The sequence below is a fragment of the Pygoscelis adeliae genome, unplaced genomic scaffold (genome assembly GCF_000699105.1).
Source record: "Pygoscelis adeliae isolate BGI_AS28 unplaced genomic scaffold, ASM69910v1 Scaffold160, whole genome shotgun sequence".
NCBI classification, from domain to species: Eukaryota; Metazoa; Chordata; class Aves; order Sphenisciformes; family Spheniscidae; genus Pygoscelis; species Pygoscelis adeliae.
The window spans coordinates 5793054-5807191 of record NW_008824035.1 but is presented as its reverse complement, the minus strand read 5'-3'; the positions used below and the strand labels follow the sequence as shown (position 1 = coordinate 5807191).

The following is a 14138-nucleotide window of genomic DNA, read 5'->3' as shown; positions in this document are numbered from 1 at the left end:
ACCCCGGAGCGGCTGCTGGCTCAAAGCTACCCGGTCCTTTCGGAAGAAATGTCCCCCTGCGGTAGTAAAAGTAAGTTTGAAGGAAAAGTGAGCCGCGCTAAAACCGCTTTTTTTAATGTGATGTAAGTGGCAGGTATTTGGTGTCGTTCAGCAAAGCTTTGCATGATTACCTCACTCACAATATACATAATCAAGAGATGGTCTGTCACTGTGCCGTCTTCAGAAAGCAGGTAATTAGCCATCAAGAAACTTAATCTTTGTGTGCAGTCTGCACAAGCTGGCGATGGGGTTCTTTACTAACTTCTATTTATTGAATAAGTAGGAAAATGTACTTAATTGCTTTCCCCCCCTCTTATAGGTTGTAACTTTTGCAAGACTTGTGACATGAAGTAGGACAACCAGCGTTTTGAAGAGCTCTGTCATAAATACGGCTGTATCTCTGAACGTTGGCAGATTTACTGGAGACTCTTCCCAAAGCCTGCTCGAATCAGAACCTGTAAACTTTCCAAAAGCTTCGTAATGGAGTTCTTAGTATCCAAAGCAGATTGTATTAGATATTTGAAAAGATCTTTATTGCTAGTTTTAGTATGTGTAATAGTTCTTGCGTGCACTGATCAGGACTACTATAGTTTACTTGGAGTATCCAAAGAAGCAAGTAGTAGAGAAATACGACAAGCATTCAAAAAACTGGCATTAAAGTTGCACCCTGATAAAAATCAGGTAGGTTACATCTTTAACAGGTCAAAGTTGTTGAGTTAATGGATCTTACTGTTTAAACAAAAAGTGGTTTTAATTTATCTAAAATGTTTCTCAGTTCTTGTGAAGTAACGTAACAACCTGATAACATGGTTCAGCTCAGATTTTCTGCAGAGAAAACTTACAGAAAGGGATATAGTGGTCCTACATGGTCGTGTTGAATTTGGGCCATATTAAATTGCTGTAGTAAAAAAAAAAGAGGCAAGATCATTCTCAATTATATTTTTGTACATAGAGGAAAACTTACATCTGTACCATATTACCTTGTTGGTAAACTGATGAGTTAGTCTCTTTCCATTTAGCTTAGGGGAACTTACTGTTTCCCTAAGATGAAGTCTCATCTAAACAGCAGACACCACCAGCCTGTACCGAGACATCAGTCTCCAAGTATCACAAAAAGGACAAAGCAGAAATTCTGGGACTGACAAGGCGTAACAAGGGAGGGTAATAGGGAGCACTAGACTAGCTAGAGAGAGAAGACTGGGGATGGCTCAGTCTGTGCTACCGCATTTTCTGAAGTACAAAGAAATCATTTTTAAATTCAAACGTCATCAGTGTTTCCTCAAGATTTCATGAAATAATCAGAAATTCAGAGGAAATATGAGGATTTGTATCTTTATATGTGCAACTGAACCTGCATAGAGCCCCGGAAGACAGTGATGTTCCATAGGAGCTCAGGGCCTGCCTGCACAACGTACGCTGAAGCCTCTGAGGTGCTCATGTTTTACAGTAGATTTGAACATGACAAAGCTCAAAGAGAAAGCCAAATCTCAACAAAGTTAGAAATGCCAACTTTTAGCTATTAACTGCAAGTTTTATTTTCCCTGTGTTGATACCTTTCAAAATAATAACATTTTGGATCAGATTCTGTAGTTTCCAAGTATGTGAATACTACTAAAATACTACTAAAGATTTTTCAACAGGTTACTTTCAACATTAAAGATGATACACAGAAGATGAAGCCATTACACAAATTCCATAATGGTAATTCATGTCATGTTTGTCTAGGTAAATAAGTCAAGAATCTTTAAGAAAAAGTGTCTTTTGAATGAAATGTATAAGCAGAAGTTAACAGGGTGAGGGAATGCTGCAGATTTTGCTCACCGCTGTTATACTGCACCAGCTCAGAACCCAAACTGGGGTTCAAAATATGTCTGCAGATTTTTCACCGTTCTAATTCCAAAGCTACCTAGAACCAGAATGCTTTTTAAATAAAAAAGGGGGCCTCTGTCTACACCGTGAGATCAGAAGGGATGAATCTGTCTTTACAGTAGAGATTTTCAAACTGGACAAGTGGGGATTCTAGGGGAGTAGGAAAGGTTACAGAGGAAATGACAAGTCTTCATTCTTGAGTACTTATTTTTCTTCTTCCATTGAAGAAAGAGAGTTGAAAGAAGAGGGATCACTGGAGAATGTTACAGCCTCCTACCAGTTCACTTTGTATTTCAGTTGGTACTTTAGTGAGGGTGAAGAAATGAGCAGAAGACGCATCTGGCTTCAGGAAAGGAAAACTTTTTACTGTAGCTTGGAGATGACTGTGTAATGTCTGCTTCCATCACAACTGACATCTTTAGTAGGGATATAAAAATATTTTTAAAGATTACTTTCTCAGCATTATATGTACAATATGGTTTATTAATTACTTACTAATTGTTTTCCTTAAATAGAATGATCCAAATGCACATGAAAATTTTTTGAAAATAAATAGAGCCTATGAAGTACTTAAAGATGAAGATCTACGGAAGAAGTATGACAAATACGGAGAGAAAGGTCTTGAAGATCAGCAGCAAGGAGGTCGTTATGAAAGCTGGCACTTCTATCGCTATGATTTTGGTAAGTTATGATGTATGTTTGTGATTTGCTTGAAACAGTCACAAGTAAATGCAATATTCAGATCTATATCAGATCTTTTTACACATTTCTGATCTATCCTCTCCAGATTTCTGCCTACTCTGTTGTTCTCCTGTAGCTGTCATTTTCTCTCTGTTGACCCAGTCTTTTATTTACCCTGTTAATGGTTACCCAAAAATAGCAAAAATGTAATAATCTATTTACCTAGCCTTTTGTTCCTGCTGCTTACCTTTTTATTGGTCGTCTAACTTCTTGTTTAATTTATTTAAAATGCAAAGCTTTTTTTTTTTCCCCCACTTAAATTCCAGTGTTAATGTTTCATCAGTATTCTTTTTAACTCTTTAATGCAGGAAGACCTTTTTTGTTTAGATAAATTATTCTCAAGTGGATTTTGAGAGGAGATTTTTGCACTGTCAAACCTATTTTATATACAGATATACAATTAGAGATCAGTAAAGAGGTAGTAGAAAATTTAAAAAATAATAACAGAATCGTACCTAAAATGATCTTGAGACAAGTTATTTAATGTTTGTCTCAACAAATCTTAAAGGCTGGGATGAACCATTCTCAGAGCTTCTGTAACAGGAGTAACCTAAAATAGAGAGCTGAGGAACATGGTTTGACTGATATGAAAAAAGAAGCTGAAATGAACCTCCACCTTGGCAAAATTTTTTTCTGGTGTAGTTTGATTTAATATGTCCCAATCTCTAAAAAATTAATGTCTGTGCAAATTGAAATTGAATAAACCAGAGGTGCAACTATCACAGGAAAAGATGGAGATTACCCTAAAACTTTTTCAGATAAACAGATTTAAGAAATTTTGTCTGTCTGAAGTTGCACTGCTTGATTGAGAAACAATATCCTTGAATGTCTATTCACCAGTCATTTGAGAGTATCTATATTTATATTTTCATATTTTATATGTGTGTATGTATAAAAAATATAGATATTTTTATATATGTATGGGTGAGAGTATGTATTATATTACATGATATATAAACAGATAGTAATATGAAAAGTACCTTGTCACCTGTAGAAATCAATTTCTCTCGTTATTTATTTGCATTTAATCCTTCTATACCTCAGGTGAAATGGCATCTCACCATGTTAGGTACTGTAAAAGATCTGTAGCCATAGTACCATAATATAATGCTGTCTACTATTATTTTTGGTATCTCTCCACCGCCTTTCTTGCGTACTTGAAGTAGTAGACTGTTTTGTAGTGATGTTGTAGTTAGGACTGGTTAGCGTTTTAGAAAAGCTGTCTTCCTTACCTTTACTCTGTCCACTTTATTCCACTGCGTTCACACATTCTGTTAGTGGAAAAGCTTGTGGCTGAAACGCCTTTGTCATCTAAATAGTTTAGATAACCAGAGGCTGAGAGAAGTGAAAGCTTCCAGACTCTCTCGCTGAGAGCTGAAGCTTCTTGACTCTTAATCTGACAACTGGTTGATGTTATTTCTAATACTCTTGCCGTAACAGTGATAGTTCAAGTTCTTTGCTCACTCGGTGGCTGGTCTACTAATACACCAAAAGAACTTTTCTGTTCTGATGGTGGCCTTTGTAGCATGAGGGCGTGGGAGTTCGCAAGAGATTAAGGTTACATATTACTAAACAAATATAGCTTTGTTGTAAAAACTATCTTTGCCAGCTTACTATTTCAATTTAAGTGTACTGTCTTCTGTCTTCTGTCTTGTGAATAAAATGATAGTTTGTTTCTTTGTTTTAAAGATGGCAAAAATAAAAAAGCAATTTTTTTTTTTAATAGGTATTTATGATGATGATCCTGAAATTCTAACATTGGATAGAGGAGAATTTGGTAAGTCTTAAATAAATAATGCTCTGTTTGACAATATGGCAATCCAAAGTAACAATTTTTACTTTGAGCCATATATCTATAGACTTCTATTACATATCTATATAAAAAACTGTCAGAAAATCATCTTCAGATGAGAAAACAAAAAGAAACCAAACCCTTACTGCTTCCTGGTAAATGCTAGTTAGCAAATAGACCAATATCAATAAACAGTTTACATTAAGTTTGAAAGATATTTTGAGCTCTGTAAGAGGAAATTATTTCAATTAAAATTTTGTTTGTCCTAATTTATCATTACTATTTTTTGGTGTCTTGTTTAAAAATGCACTTGATAGAAATTTTCTGTTATATTTCTATCAATTTTTTTCTGTGAAATCCAGTCAATTGTGCCTTGCACAATTGGTTCAAGACCAGAAGGTGACACCAGATACTAAAAACACAGCTAAGTAAAACAAGGTCTGGAAAGATAATACTTTCAGTGAGGACATCATCAATTTTTTTTTCTTTTAAAATTACAGCTAAGATGTTTATAACTAAAAGAGACTAGAGAGAAAAAATATTGGATTTTGTGTGATTTTTCATCTGCATTTTGAGTACGATTTCCTTTGTATGGACTGGATCTACATGCTGAACCAGTTTTGTAAACTGTTCTGATAGCAGAACTTCATGATGCTCTCCATAAGAACTGGTCTTGCTTTGGTTAATTGATTTGCAGAATCTACACATTCCTTAGTTGGCTTGTCTGTGAGGGTATTTTAATATAGGCAATTATAACTTAGAAAATTCACTATAAAAATTATGTCCAAAAATGGAGAGACTGAAAGCTATGTAATTCAAGCTGATAACCTCTGTGTGTGTATATTTTGTTGCTGTTTTCTTTTATAAGCAAGAGTATCTAATTATGTTTCCCTTGACTTTTCTAGTAGTTATATTAACTTGGATTTTTAAATTGCATTTTCACCTATTAGACAGGGATTTTACGTAAAAAGATTGCCTGGTGGAACCTAGAAAATACATGAAGTGATATAAGGAAATGGAAAGTTCTAGTGGGTAAAAATCTTTTAGAACTTGTATTTTGTTTTTAACGTAACCAGACTTACACTACCACATATTTCAGCTAGGTTAATCCGTAGAGAGTAAATTTATTCTTAACTAAGAGAACAGATATTGAAAGTCAGGGTGCTGGTATCCTCTGAAATACAATTTTTGCGCGCTTGCCTACAACAGCAAGTATTTGCAAGTGAAGTGCAATCTTTATCCCATCTGAGTTACCGTTACTAACTATGTCTGACATACAAATACTTAATTCGGCTCTTGGGAAAACAATGTAGTAAAAATGTACGTTCTTGGTATAACTACATTGTAGATGTGCATTACTTACTTACAATTTTCTTCTCTCCATCTAGATGCTGCTGTTAACTCAGGAGAACTGTGGTTTGTGAATTTTTATTCTCCTCGATGCTCCCACTGCCATGAGTTAGCACCTACGGTATGTATAAACAGCAAATTAACTCTGAAAATTCGGTGTTTTTAACAGCATAAAACTTAACAAAGTGGCTTTCTACACTGAAGCTGAAACCAAAGACAACAATTCAAGATGCCAGGAATAAAATATGTGCTGGTTTTTCATTATACCTTTATAGGAAAATATCCTTTTTTCCCCCTTTTTTCTAGTGGAGGGAGTTTGCTAAGGAGATGGATGGAGTAATACGCATTGGAGCTGTCAACTGTGGAGATAACAGAATGCTTTGTCGAATTAAAGGGATTAACAGTTATCCCAGTCTGTATGTTTTCAAAACTGGAATGGTGAGTGATAAAACTTCAAGTGCTTTTAGAAAGACTGAAATCTGGAAGAGTATTTCTTTAATACTTGTTCAATCACAGATCTTTTATATAAAGATCTTCCTTGTAATGTATTACTTCCTTTTAATAAATTACTTTTTGTCTTCCTTCGCCTTAGTTAAATTAATTTAGAAAGTTAACTTCAAGAATAGATATCTGGTTTATACAGTACTTTTTTGAATCATTTTACCATGCAACATATCACTTCTGATTTGGGAAGATACTGTCAGCTGTAGCAACGTAACAAGTCTACTTGAACAGTTTCTCTTACAGTATTGTAATGGACTTTTCAAATACAAAGAATAGTCTGTGGTTTTGAGTCTAAAGAATATGACCATGTACCTAAAGAAACTTGGAAATTCCTTCCACAAGATTTCCTCCATGCTAACTGCATTATGTACGTCACGCTTTATAGCTGCTTGTTAGGTAGTGGTGCCAGGGGGGGTGTACAAATTGCACTTGAATAGTTGGGTACGTTTTGACAATGGTAAGATTCGAGAGGTTGAACGCAGAGATTGTGCATACACTAAATGGACTGATGCAAGCAATTTTTATTTAAATAGAAACATAATCATTGAGTTTCTAAGACTAAATTATCCTTGTGTTGCTGGACTTGGAAAGAAATCACATTACAAAATTTAAATAAGAGTTAAATTCCAAACATTCCAATATGGGAGGGAGAGAACAGCTAGAGCTAAGGTTTTGGGGGGGGGGGTGCCCCCCGCAGTTGCATATACTGTTATTAAAAAAACAGTAGGTTTGGGGGTGGTTTTTTTCTTTTTTTAACTTTGTAAACTTTATTCTTTGTCTTCTATAGCAACCAGTGAAATATTATGGAGACAGGTCAAAAGAGAGCTTAAAGAACTTTGCCATGCAGTATGTTACAAGCACAGTCACTGAGTTATGGGCAGGTAACGTTCACATATTTTTCTTGGGGGGGGTGTTCTTGATATTGCTTTTACAATATAAAATATGGCAGAAACTATGTATAGAACTGCATCTGTCAACTGTTGCTAAGTGTTGGTTTTGAGATTAAAAATAGTTTACTGTAATCTGCTAATGCAAATATAAAACCTTCTTGTTTCATAGTCACGTTTAACTAGTCACAAACTGATGCAAATTGTTTCACTCTTAGGAAACTTTGTTAATGCCATTGAAACTTCATTTGCTTCTGGTGTTGGTTGGCTGATCACCTTCTGTACTGAACATGGGGGTAGGTGTATTAAATACTTTTCAAGTAAGGCAAACAGAAAAAAAGAACTTTTGCCGATAGTGGCATAATCCCTTTTGCTTCTGATAAAAAGTTGTAAAACATCTTGGATGATCACAGTATTTGGACTGTGGGTCATTTAAGCTCTGTTTTAGAGGCAGTTTGACAAAAGGGACATTAATAGAAAGATCATGCTATTGTGCTTCTGTAAAGTCACGTGACTCATTACAGCAGCACTCAAGTGTAACCCCTCAGGAAGGGAACTGGCAGAAAAGGCCTCTGACTTCAGTTTCCAGCTCAAGCTCAAATGACAGGTATTGCATAGGTGCATGCCAACTTGTCATGATAGCTGAGCAGAAGAAAGGATGTATCTCCCCATTAAACGACCAATACTCAACAATTAGCTGAATATTTTCTCTTAAGTTAGGTTTGGACATAGTAATTGGCTCTTACCACCGAAGTCATGACAGAGTTTAGATTTGCATTATTTTTTTGTAGCTGTTTGTCACTGACCTTCTTGGGATCAGTATTGGATATGGTATGTGAGAAAGTCGCCTTGGTTAGCTGGCAGAGCTAAGTAAATGCACTACACCTTTGACAAATAAAGATTTCTGGGTCTTATGAAGAGACCTTTGTTCTGTGAACTGAACAACCAGAGCTGCAGTCTTGGATTTACATTTGTAAATAGCTTGATTTCAAGTTGCAATCCTTTTGTTATTAAGTTTTCAACTTTGGTCCAATTAAAGTGAGGTTGATGCATCTTCTTATTTCAGAAAAAAGTCTGCATCAGAAGGTAACTTTTCAAAGTCTGGATGGGTAATTAGAGCATATGATATATTTATTATAGTGAGTTATTATCTGAATCACAGAAAATTGGTATTTCCATTGAAATCTCATTCCAAGACAGTATGTGGATACCCCTTGGGTTTGGTGGTTGTTTTTTTTAAACATTGGTTAAGAAGAAATTTTAAAGGTCAGTCTTAGTATAGCAAATAAAATATTAGAATTTTTAAAATGAGAATTCTGTGTTGATGAAGCAAGAGAATGTTATTCATGTTATTTTTAACTTGAAGTAGACAACCATCAAGTGCTGATTACTAGATGTTACAATTTCAAGTCACTGAAATACTGGGCAAATAGCCGGGAAGCATGCCTTTTGAAATGGTCACCTTTGTAGGGAGGAAAGGGGTAATTATAAACAAGGGTAGGTTTAGTGCATTAATAATTTGAAGTTTTATGTTTGTAAAGAAATCATTTTTATTTTGCAGATTGCTTGAGTTACCAAACACGCCTTAAGCTAGCTGGCATGTTGGTAAGCAGTGTTTCACTTTGAAAGCATTACGTGTTACAGTTAAAATAACAGAAGTGAAAGCATAAAGTTTTAGCCAAAACTCTCACTGAGTTTAGTGCAACCAAGATTTCACCCATTAACTTTCAGAAGAGTGAAATATTTTGACTTAGTAGCTATTGGAATAACATTAAAATTTTAAAGAATTTTATCAAATATGAATGAACATTAAGTAATGAATTACAGCGTGGTCTCCTTCCATTTTCTAAATGTTGTATATAATGGCTTGTGTTGGGATTTTCAAAAGCATTTTTGAACCTGAAATTAAGAAATACTCTTTGTTTTTGTTGGTTTGTGGTTTTGTTTTTTTTTTTTTATTACAGGAAGGTCTTGTTAATGTAGGCTGGATGGACTGTGGCACTCAGGGTGAGCTTTGTGATAATTTAGATATCTCATCTAGTACTACAGCATACTTTCCACCTGGAGCCACCATAAATAACAAAGAGAAAGGAGGTGTTTTGGTACGAGTTATTTCTCAGCCGTTCTGTATTTAGATAAAATAAGGTGATGACAATGACAAAGGAATGTATAAATAATTTTCAGATTGATTATATACAACTGAAAAGATGCTTTTTTCTTTTTTCTTCTAAGCTTGTATGCCCCGGTATGAGTTTATATCCCTCCTGGCTTCTAAGGCAGTGATCCCTGGAGGTGGTCCCCAGTTTGCTGGTATGCTGGGAGAGTGAACAGGAGCACGCTGCAGTAGCAGCAGCCTGTAGCTCTGCCTAGCCACCTCCTCAGGAGCCTCCCCGAGCAGCTGTGGGAATCCAGGGGTGGGATGTGCTCTGTGACTGGCCCAAAAGCTAGTTCTGAAGCTGCTACCTAGCTATCCTGGGGAAGCTTGGGAGATTTGCCATGTGCCCGCAATTTTTGTTCCAGAAGGAATATGCCCCAGGTATCACAAGTTTGAGAAAGGCTGCTCTGAATGGAGTACTGACATGTGTGATAAACGTACTCCTACGCTGTCTGTCGGTACAGATTATGCTGTACGGCTACATTCTAATATTGCAACCTCCTCCTACATTTGTATGGTAGTTTTAACTTCCTTAATTGATGGGAGACGTTTCTCAGTTTGAAGCATGGCTTGTTCCTTTATTGTCACTACTGTTATCCATATCTTTAAAAGGAGGAAATTAAATTTGTGACCTACTTACTTTCAACCTTGTAACTTACCAACTCTGAGTTACTGATTCATATTACTTCCTAAATCTAAAAAACTACTGAAACTTAAATATCTGTACAGTGCAGTTAAGGAAGGCTGTAAAACTAGATTGGAAATCTTGTAAACTTGATTGGAAAATTTGGTTTGAAACTTGAATTTGAGACTTTAGCACCCTTTTTGACAAAATACAGTATCCTGAGTTTAATATTGTGGGAAAACAAGCTAAAAAGCAGTATTCTGAGAGTAGTATTTGTGAAACTATAGATATGAAAAAGAAGTTGATCAAATAACGTATTATTAACTGTACTCTTCAGTTGATGGAAAGGAACAAATCAGAATAATTTCCCTGACACTTTGAATACTAATCATCAACGATCAGGTTGATGTTTGTAATTCCTTATAATAAACACAGTTAACTTTCCTTCCTAGTTTCTAAACTCCTTGGATGCCAGAGAAATATATCAGGAAGTAATGCAGCATCTGCCAGACTTTGAAATTATCTCTGCAGCATCATTAGAGGTAACTTTTTAAAATATGTTAAGATTTCTTTAAATAATGTATTTTTATTTATCATTAGTTTTTACATTTTTCAAATCCTGTTGATACAACAACCTAGTATTTATTTAACAGAAAATGACTTCCTCCCCTCACCCCCCCCAGCCAAAAATATTTAACATTGTTTGTCTACATTTACTTTTGTTGTTTAGCAAAACAACAAAAGTAACGGGGGGGCATGTATTTAATAGGAAAATAGAAAACCACAGAAACCACCATTGCAACTCACTCTGCAACTGTAACTTTCTAGTTATTTTTTAAATCAACTACACTGTAGAGAATTTTATTTTAAATGTCTTTTGTCAGTGATGTAAGAAAAAAAAATACTTGTTAATCCTTGATAAGTGTCGTGGTTTAACCTCGGTTGGCAACTAAGCACCACGCAGCTGCTCGCTCACTCCCCCCCCTCCCGATGGGATGGGGGAGAGAATTGGAAAAGCACGTGAGAAAACTTGTGGGTTGAGATAAAAACAGTTTAATAATTGAAATAAAATGATAATGATAATAATATGATAATAGTAATAATACACAAAGCAAGTGATGCACAGTACAATTGCTCACCACCCGCCGACCGATGCCCAGCCAGTCCCCGAGCAGCGGCCCCCCCCCCGGCCAGCTTCCCCCAGTTTATGTACTGAGCATGGCGTCACATGGTATGGAATGTCCCTTTGGCCAGTTTGGCTGTGCCCCCTCCCAGCTCCCTGTGCATCAGTCGGTAGAGCATGAAAAACTAGAAAGTCCTTGGCCAGTGTAAGCACTACCTAGCAACAACTAAAACATCGGTGCCTTATCAATTTTGTTCCCATCCTAAATCCAAAACACAGCACTGTACCAGCTACTAGGAAGGAAATTAACTCTATCCCTGCTGAAACCAGGACAATAAGTTATGTGTGAACTGAAATTAGAAGTCATAAGTGTTACTCATGTCTTGGAGAAAAAAAGAGGAAACCTCTTTTCACACTTGTAGTAGCACTTCGCAGCTTGATCTACAATAGGAAACGCACATGGAAACAAAGTATAGAGGGTAGCATGTAGCCAGCTTGTTTTCAGATTTTTTTCCACTTTCCTGCTTATGATGCAGTAAAATGAAGTTTACTGGAAGGACTACATGAAAGAATTTCTTGAGTGGAGGAGGTCACTCAGAGATCAGACGAATAATTGGGCATTTGCCTTCATAGAACTTGAAAGGAACTTGCAAGTTGGTATAAGTTGGGAATAATTTTTTTTTTTTTTTCTCTGTGTTGTGGTTTTTTTGTTGTTTGTTTTTTCCCCCCTTTGTTTAAAGGACCGTCTGGCTCATCACCGATGGCTGCTTTTCTTCCAGTTTGGGGAGAGTGATAAATCAAATGTACAGGACTTTAAGAAACTTCAATTTTTACTTAAAGATGATCATATTCAGGTAAGACTGCTCACTCATCTAGTGTTAAATACCATTTACATTCAGAGAACAAGTCAGTATGTTTTTATTATTATTAGCTGTCACTACCACCTGCCACCTCTGGTACTGAAAGTCATATACTATCGTATGGTAGATCTGTAGTAAAGCTTATAATTTAAAGCAAGCAATGACGTTTCCTATACAGTTTGAATAATTTAAAAGTAGTTAGGAAAGTTTATCTTTTAAATCTGCTCTCTCATGGGAGATGTTGCTGCAGATCCCATTCAGTTAACAACTAAAAGTTAACACTTCAACATCAAATTGATGTATGTGAAACTGTATTTTAATTACTCAGAAAAGCCTATAATTATCTTGAAAATTTTCTTAATAAAAAGAAACCAAATTCAAACTTTGTACTAAAGACATAAGGACTGTGTTATTCTATAAGTTATGTATTTTTTAAAAATTGTTGCATTGACTAGAAGAATTTTAATGTCACATTTATTTTAGGTGTCTTTTTGCTTCCTTGCTATCTTACTTGGAGGGGGAAAAAAAAAGAGGATTCTTTAAGGTTTTATTCCCCATTTTGGCCTTTAAATTAAAAATTAGCAGACAACCTGATATAGCTGTGCTAATAGTTTTCCGTCAACATCATAGTTACAAGATTGTCTTAAGATCTGTTGTTTATAAAAAGGCTACTACTTTTCCATATTTTTACCTTTTTTTAATGAATCTATACTAACTCTTACTGCCTTTCAAAATATGTTAATCTGTATAAATTAGGATGCCTTAATTAAAATGGCACTGTCTGTTAAATAGGTTGGCAAGTTCGACTGTCTTTCTTCACCGACCATCTGCAACAAACTATACGTCTATCAGCCTTGTTTAGCAGTCTTCAAAGGAAAAGGAACTGGAGATTATGAAATTCATCATGGTAAGGGAAACTTTGGCAAGTTTAAATCATTATATAATCACTTCGAGATGACACTGTCTTTGGCAAACTGCATTTGTTTCCCCAAAGAACAGTTTTGTAGTTTTAGTATTTGCTATTTTTCCTCTGACCTTACCGTAGCCTTGCACAAACGTATCATTTCCTTTGTTTTTTCTTTTTTCCTGGGTAAGCAGTCATCAGATGCCAAGAGATGTGTTTTGTCTTTACTATTCTGTCTATTTCAACGTCATTTACATAATTACACACAAATGAAATCTCTGAAGCTGATCAGGACAGCTTCTGCTTTGGGTAGGATAACCAAAGAATGCTCTAAGGCACAGCCTTCATAGAGGCTTAACATGCTAGTTATACAGTGCTGCCAACTTGAGGAACTTGGATTTGATTTCATGTGTCACTGCACTAAAACTAATTCCATGTTTTGTTGACTTCCATCTGAGAAAATCTGAATTGAGACTTTTACCACTTACTTTCATTTCCAAAGTAGCAGTTTCCTTCCAGGAAAGGTTGGAACTGTGTTACTGTGTACCACTGAAAGGACTCAAAAATGCTGGTTGAAGAACAGAGCCTGAAACAAAACTGGCTTGCAGCAAGAGGTGTAGCTTCATCCAGAATGCAGCACAAGACAATTATGCAAGATGAGGTTCTAATTTTTCGGCCTCTGAAGTGTTAGAAACAGCTTGCTAGAATTAAGTCAGAACGTCAGTACTGAAATAAAGAAGAAAGGAGAGAAGTTTTTGACCACTTAGAAAAGATTAGTAGTATTTGAGGGGGAAAGATGATCCCATACATCTAATGGTTGCTGCTGGGACAAGCCTTACATACTCTCTGAAATTTCCACTCCTGCAGAGAAGCCCAGAAAGGGTCATATACATACAGCATTTTTAATCTTTTTATAATGGCATAGATTACAAATAGTGTAAGAGAAATACACTAGATAAATGGTTTAGTTTACTATTGACAGAATAGATGATACCTAGCATGTTTGCCAATAGTCATCTCGCTCTAGTATGTATAACAATGTAATATTCAAAAGAATCAGGCTTTTTTATATGCTGTGTTGAAGGGCTTCAACAGTTTAAAATCTAAGAACAGTAATAAATCTTAATAAGTCATCATGCAGTGACTTCAGATTTAATTACCCTGAAGTTCTTATTCTCAGTTCATTTCAAGACACAAACTCTCATTTCTGCTGACAGTTATGTACATGAAGGGTATGAAGAGACTTGATCTTTGCCCACTAGAGCTGTGTCAGCAGGCACTTCAGTTCC

General features: G+C 35.7%; 1 protein-coding gene across 1 annotated transcript in view; it reads left to right on the top strand.

Moving 5' to 3' along the window:
• The window catches only part of DNAJC10 (DnaJ (Hsp40) homolog, subfamily C, member 10), a 25044-nt gene continuing 10906 nt past the window's right edge, over positions 1-14138 (top strand). The window contains exons 1-13 of the mRNA XM_009332239.1: positions 1-70; positions 359-720; positions 2424-2589; positions 4376-4426; positions 5830-5912; positions 6098-6229; positions 7083-7176; positions 7401-7478; positions 8744-8787; positions 9147-9284; positions 10415-10504; positions 11826-11939; positions 12738-12852. Of these exons, the coding sequence (XP_009330514.1) occupies positions 520-720; positions 2424-2589; positions 4376-4426; positions 5830-5912; positions 6098-6229; positions 7083-7176; positions 7401-7478; positions 8744-8787; positions 9147-9284; positions 10415-10504; positions 11826-11939; positions 12738-12852 (1306 nt within the window). The 5' untranslated portion in view covers positions 1-70; positions 359-519. The remainder of the gene's footprint in view (positions 71-358; positions 721-2423; positions 2590-4375; positions 4427-5829; positions 5913-6097; positions 6230-7082; positions 7177-7400; positions 7479-8743; positions 8788-9146; positions 9285-10414; positions 10505-11825; positions 11940-12737; positions 12853-14138) is intronic.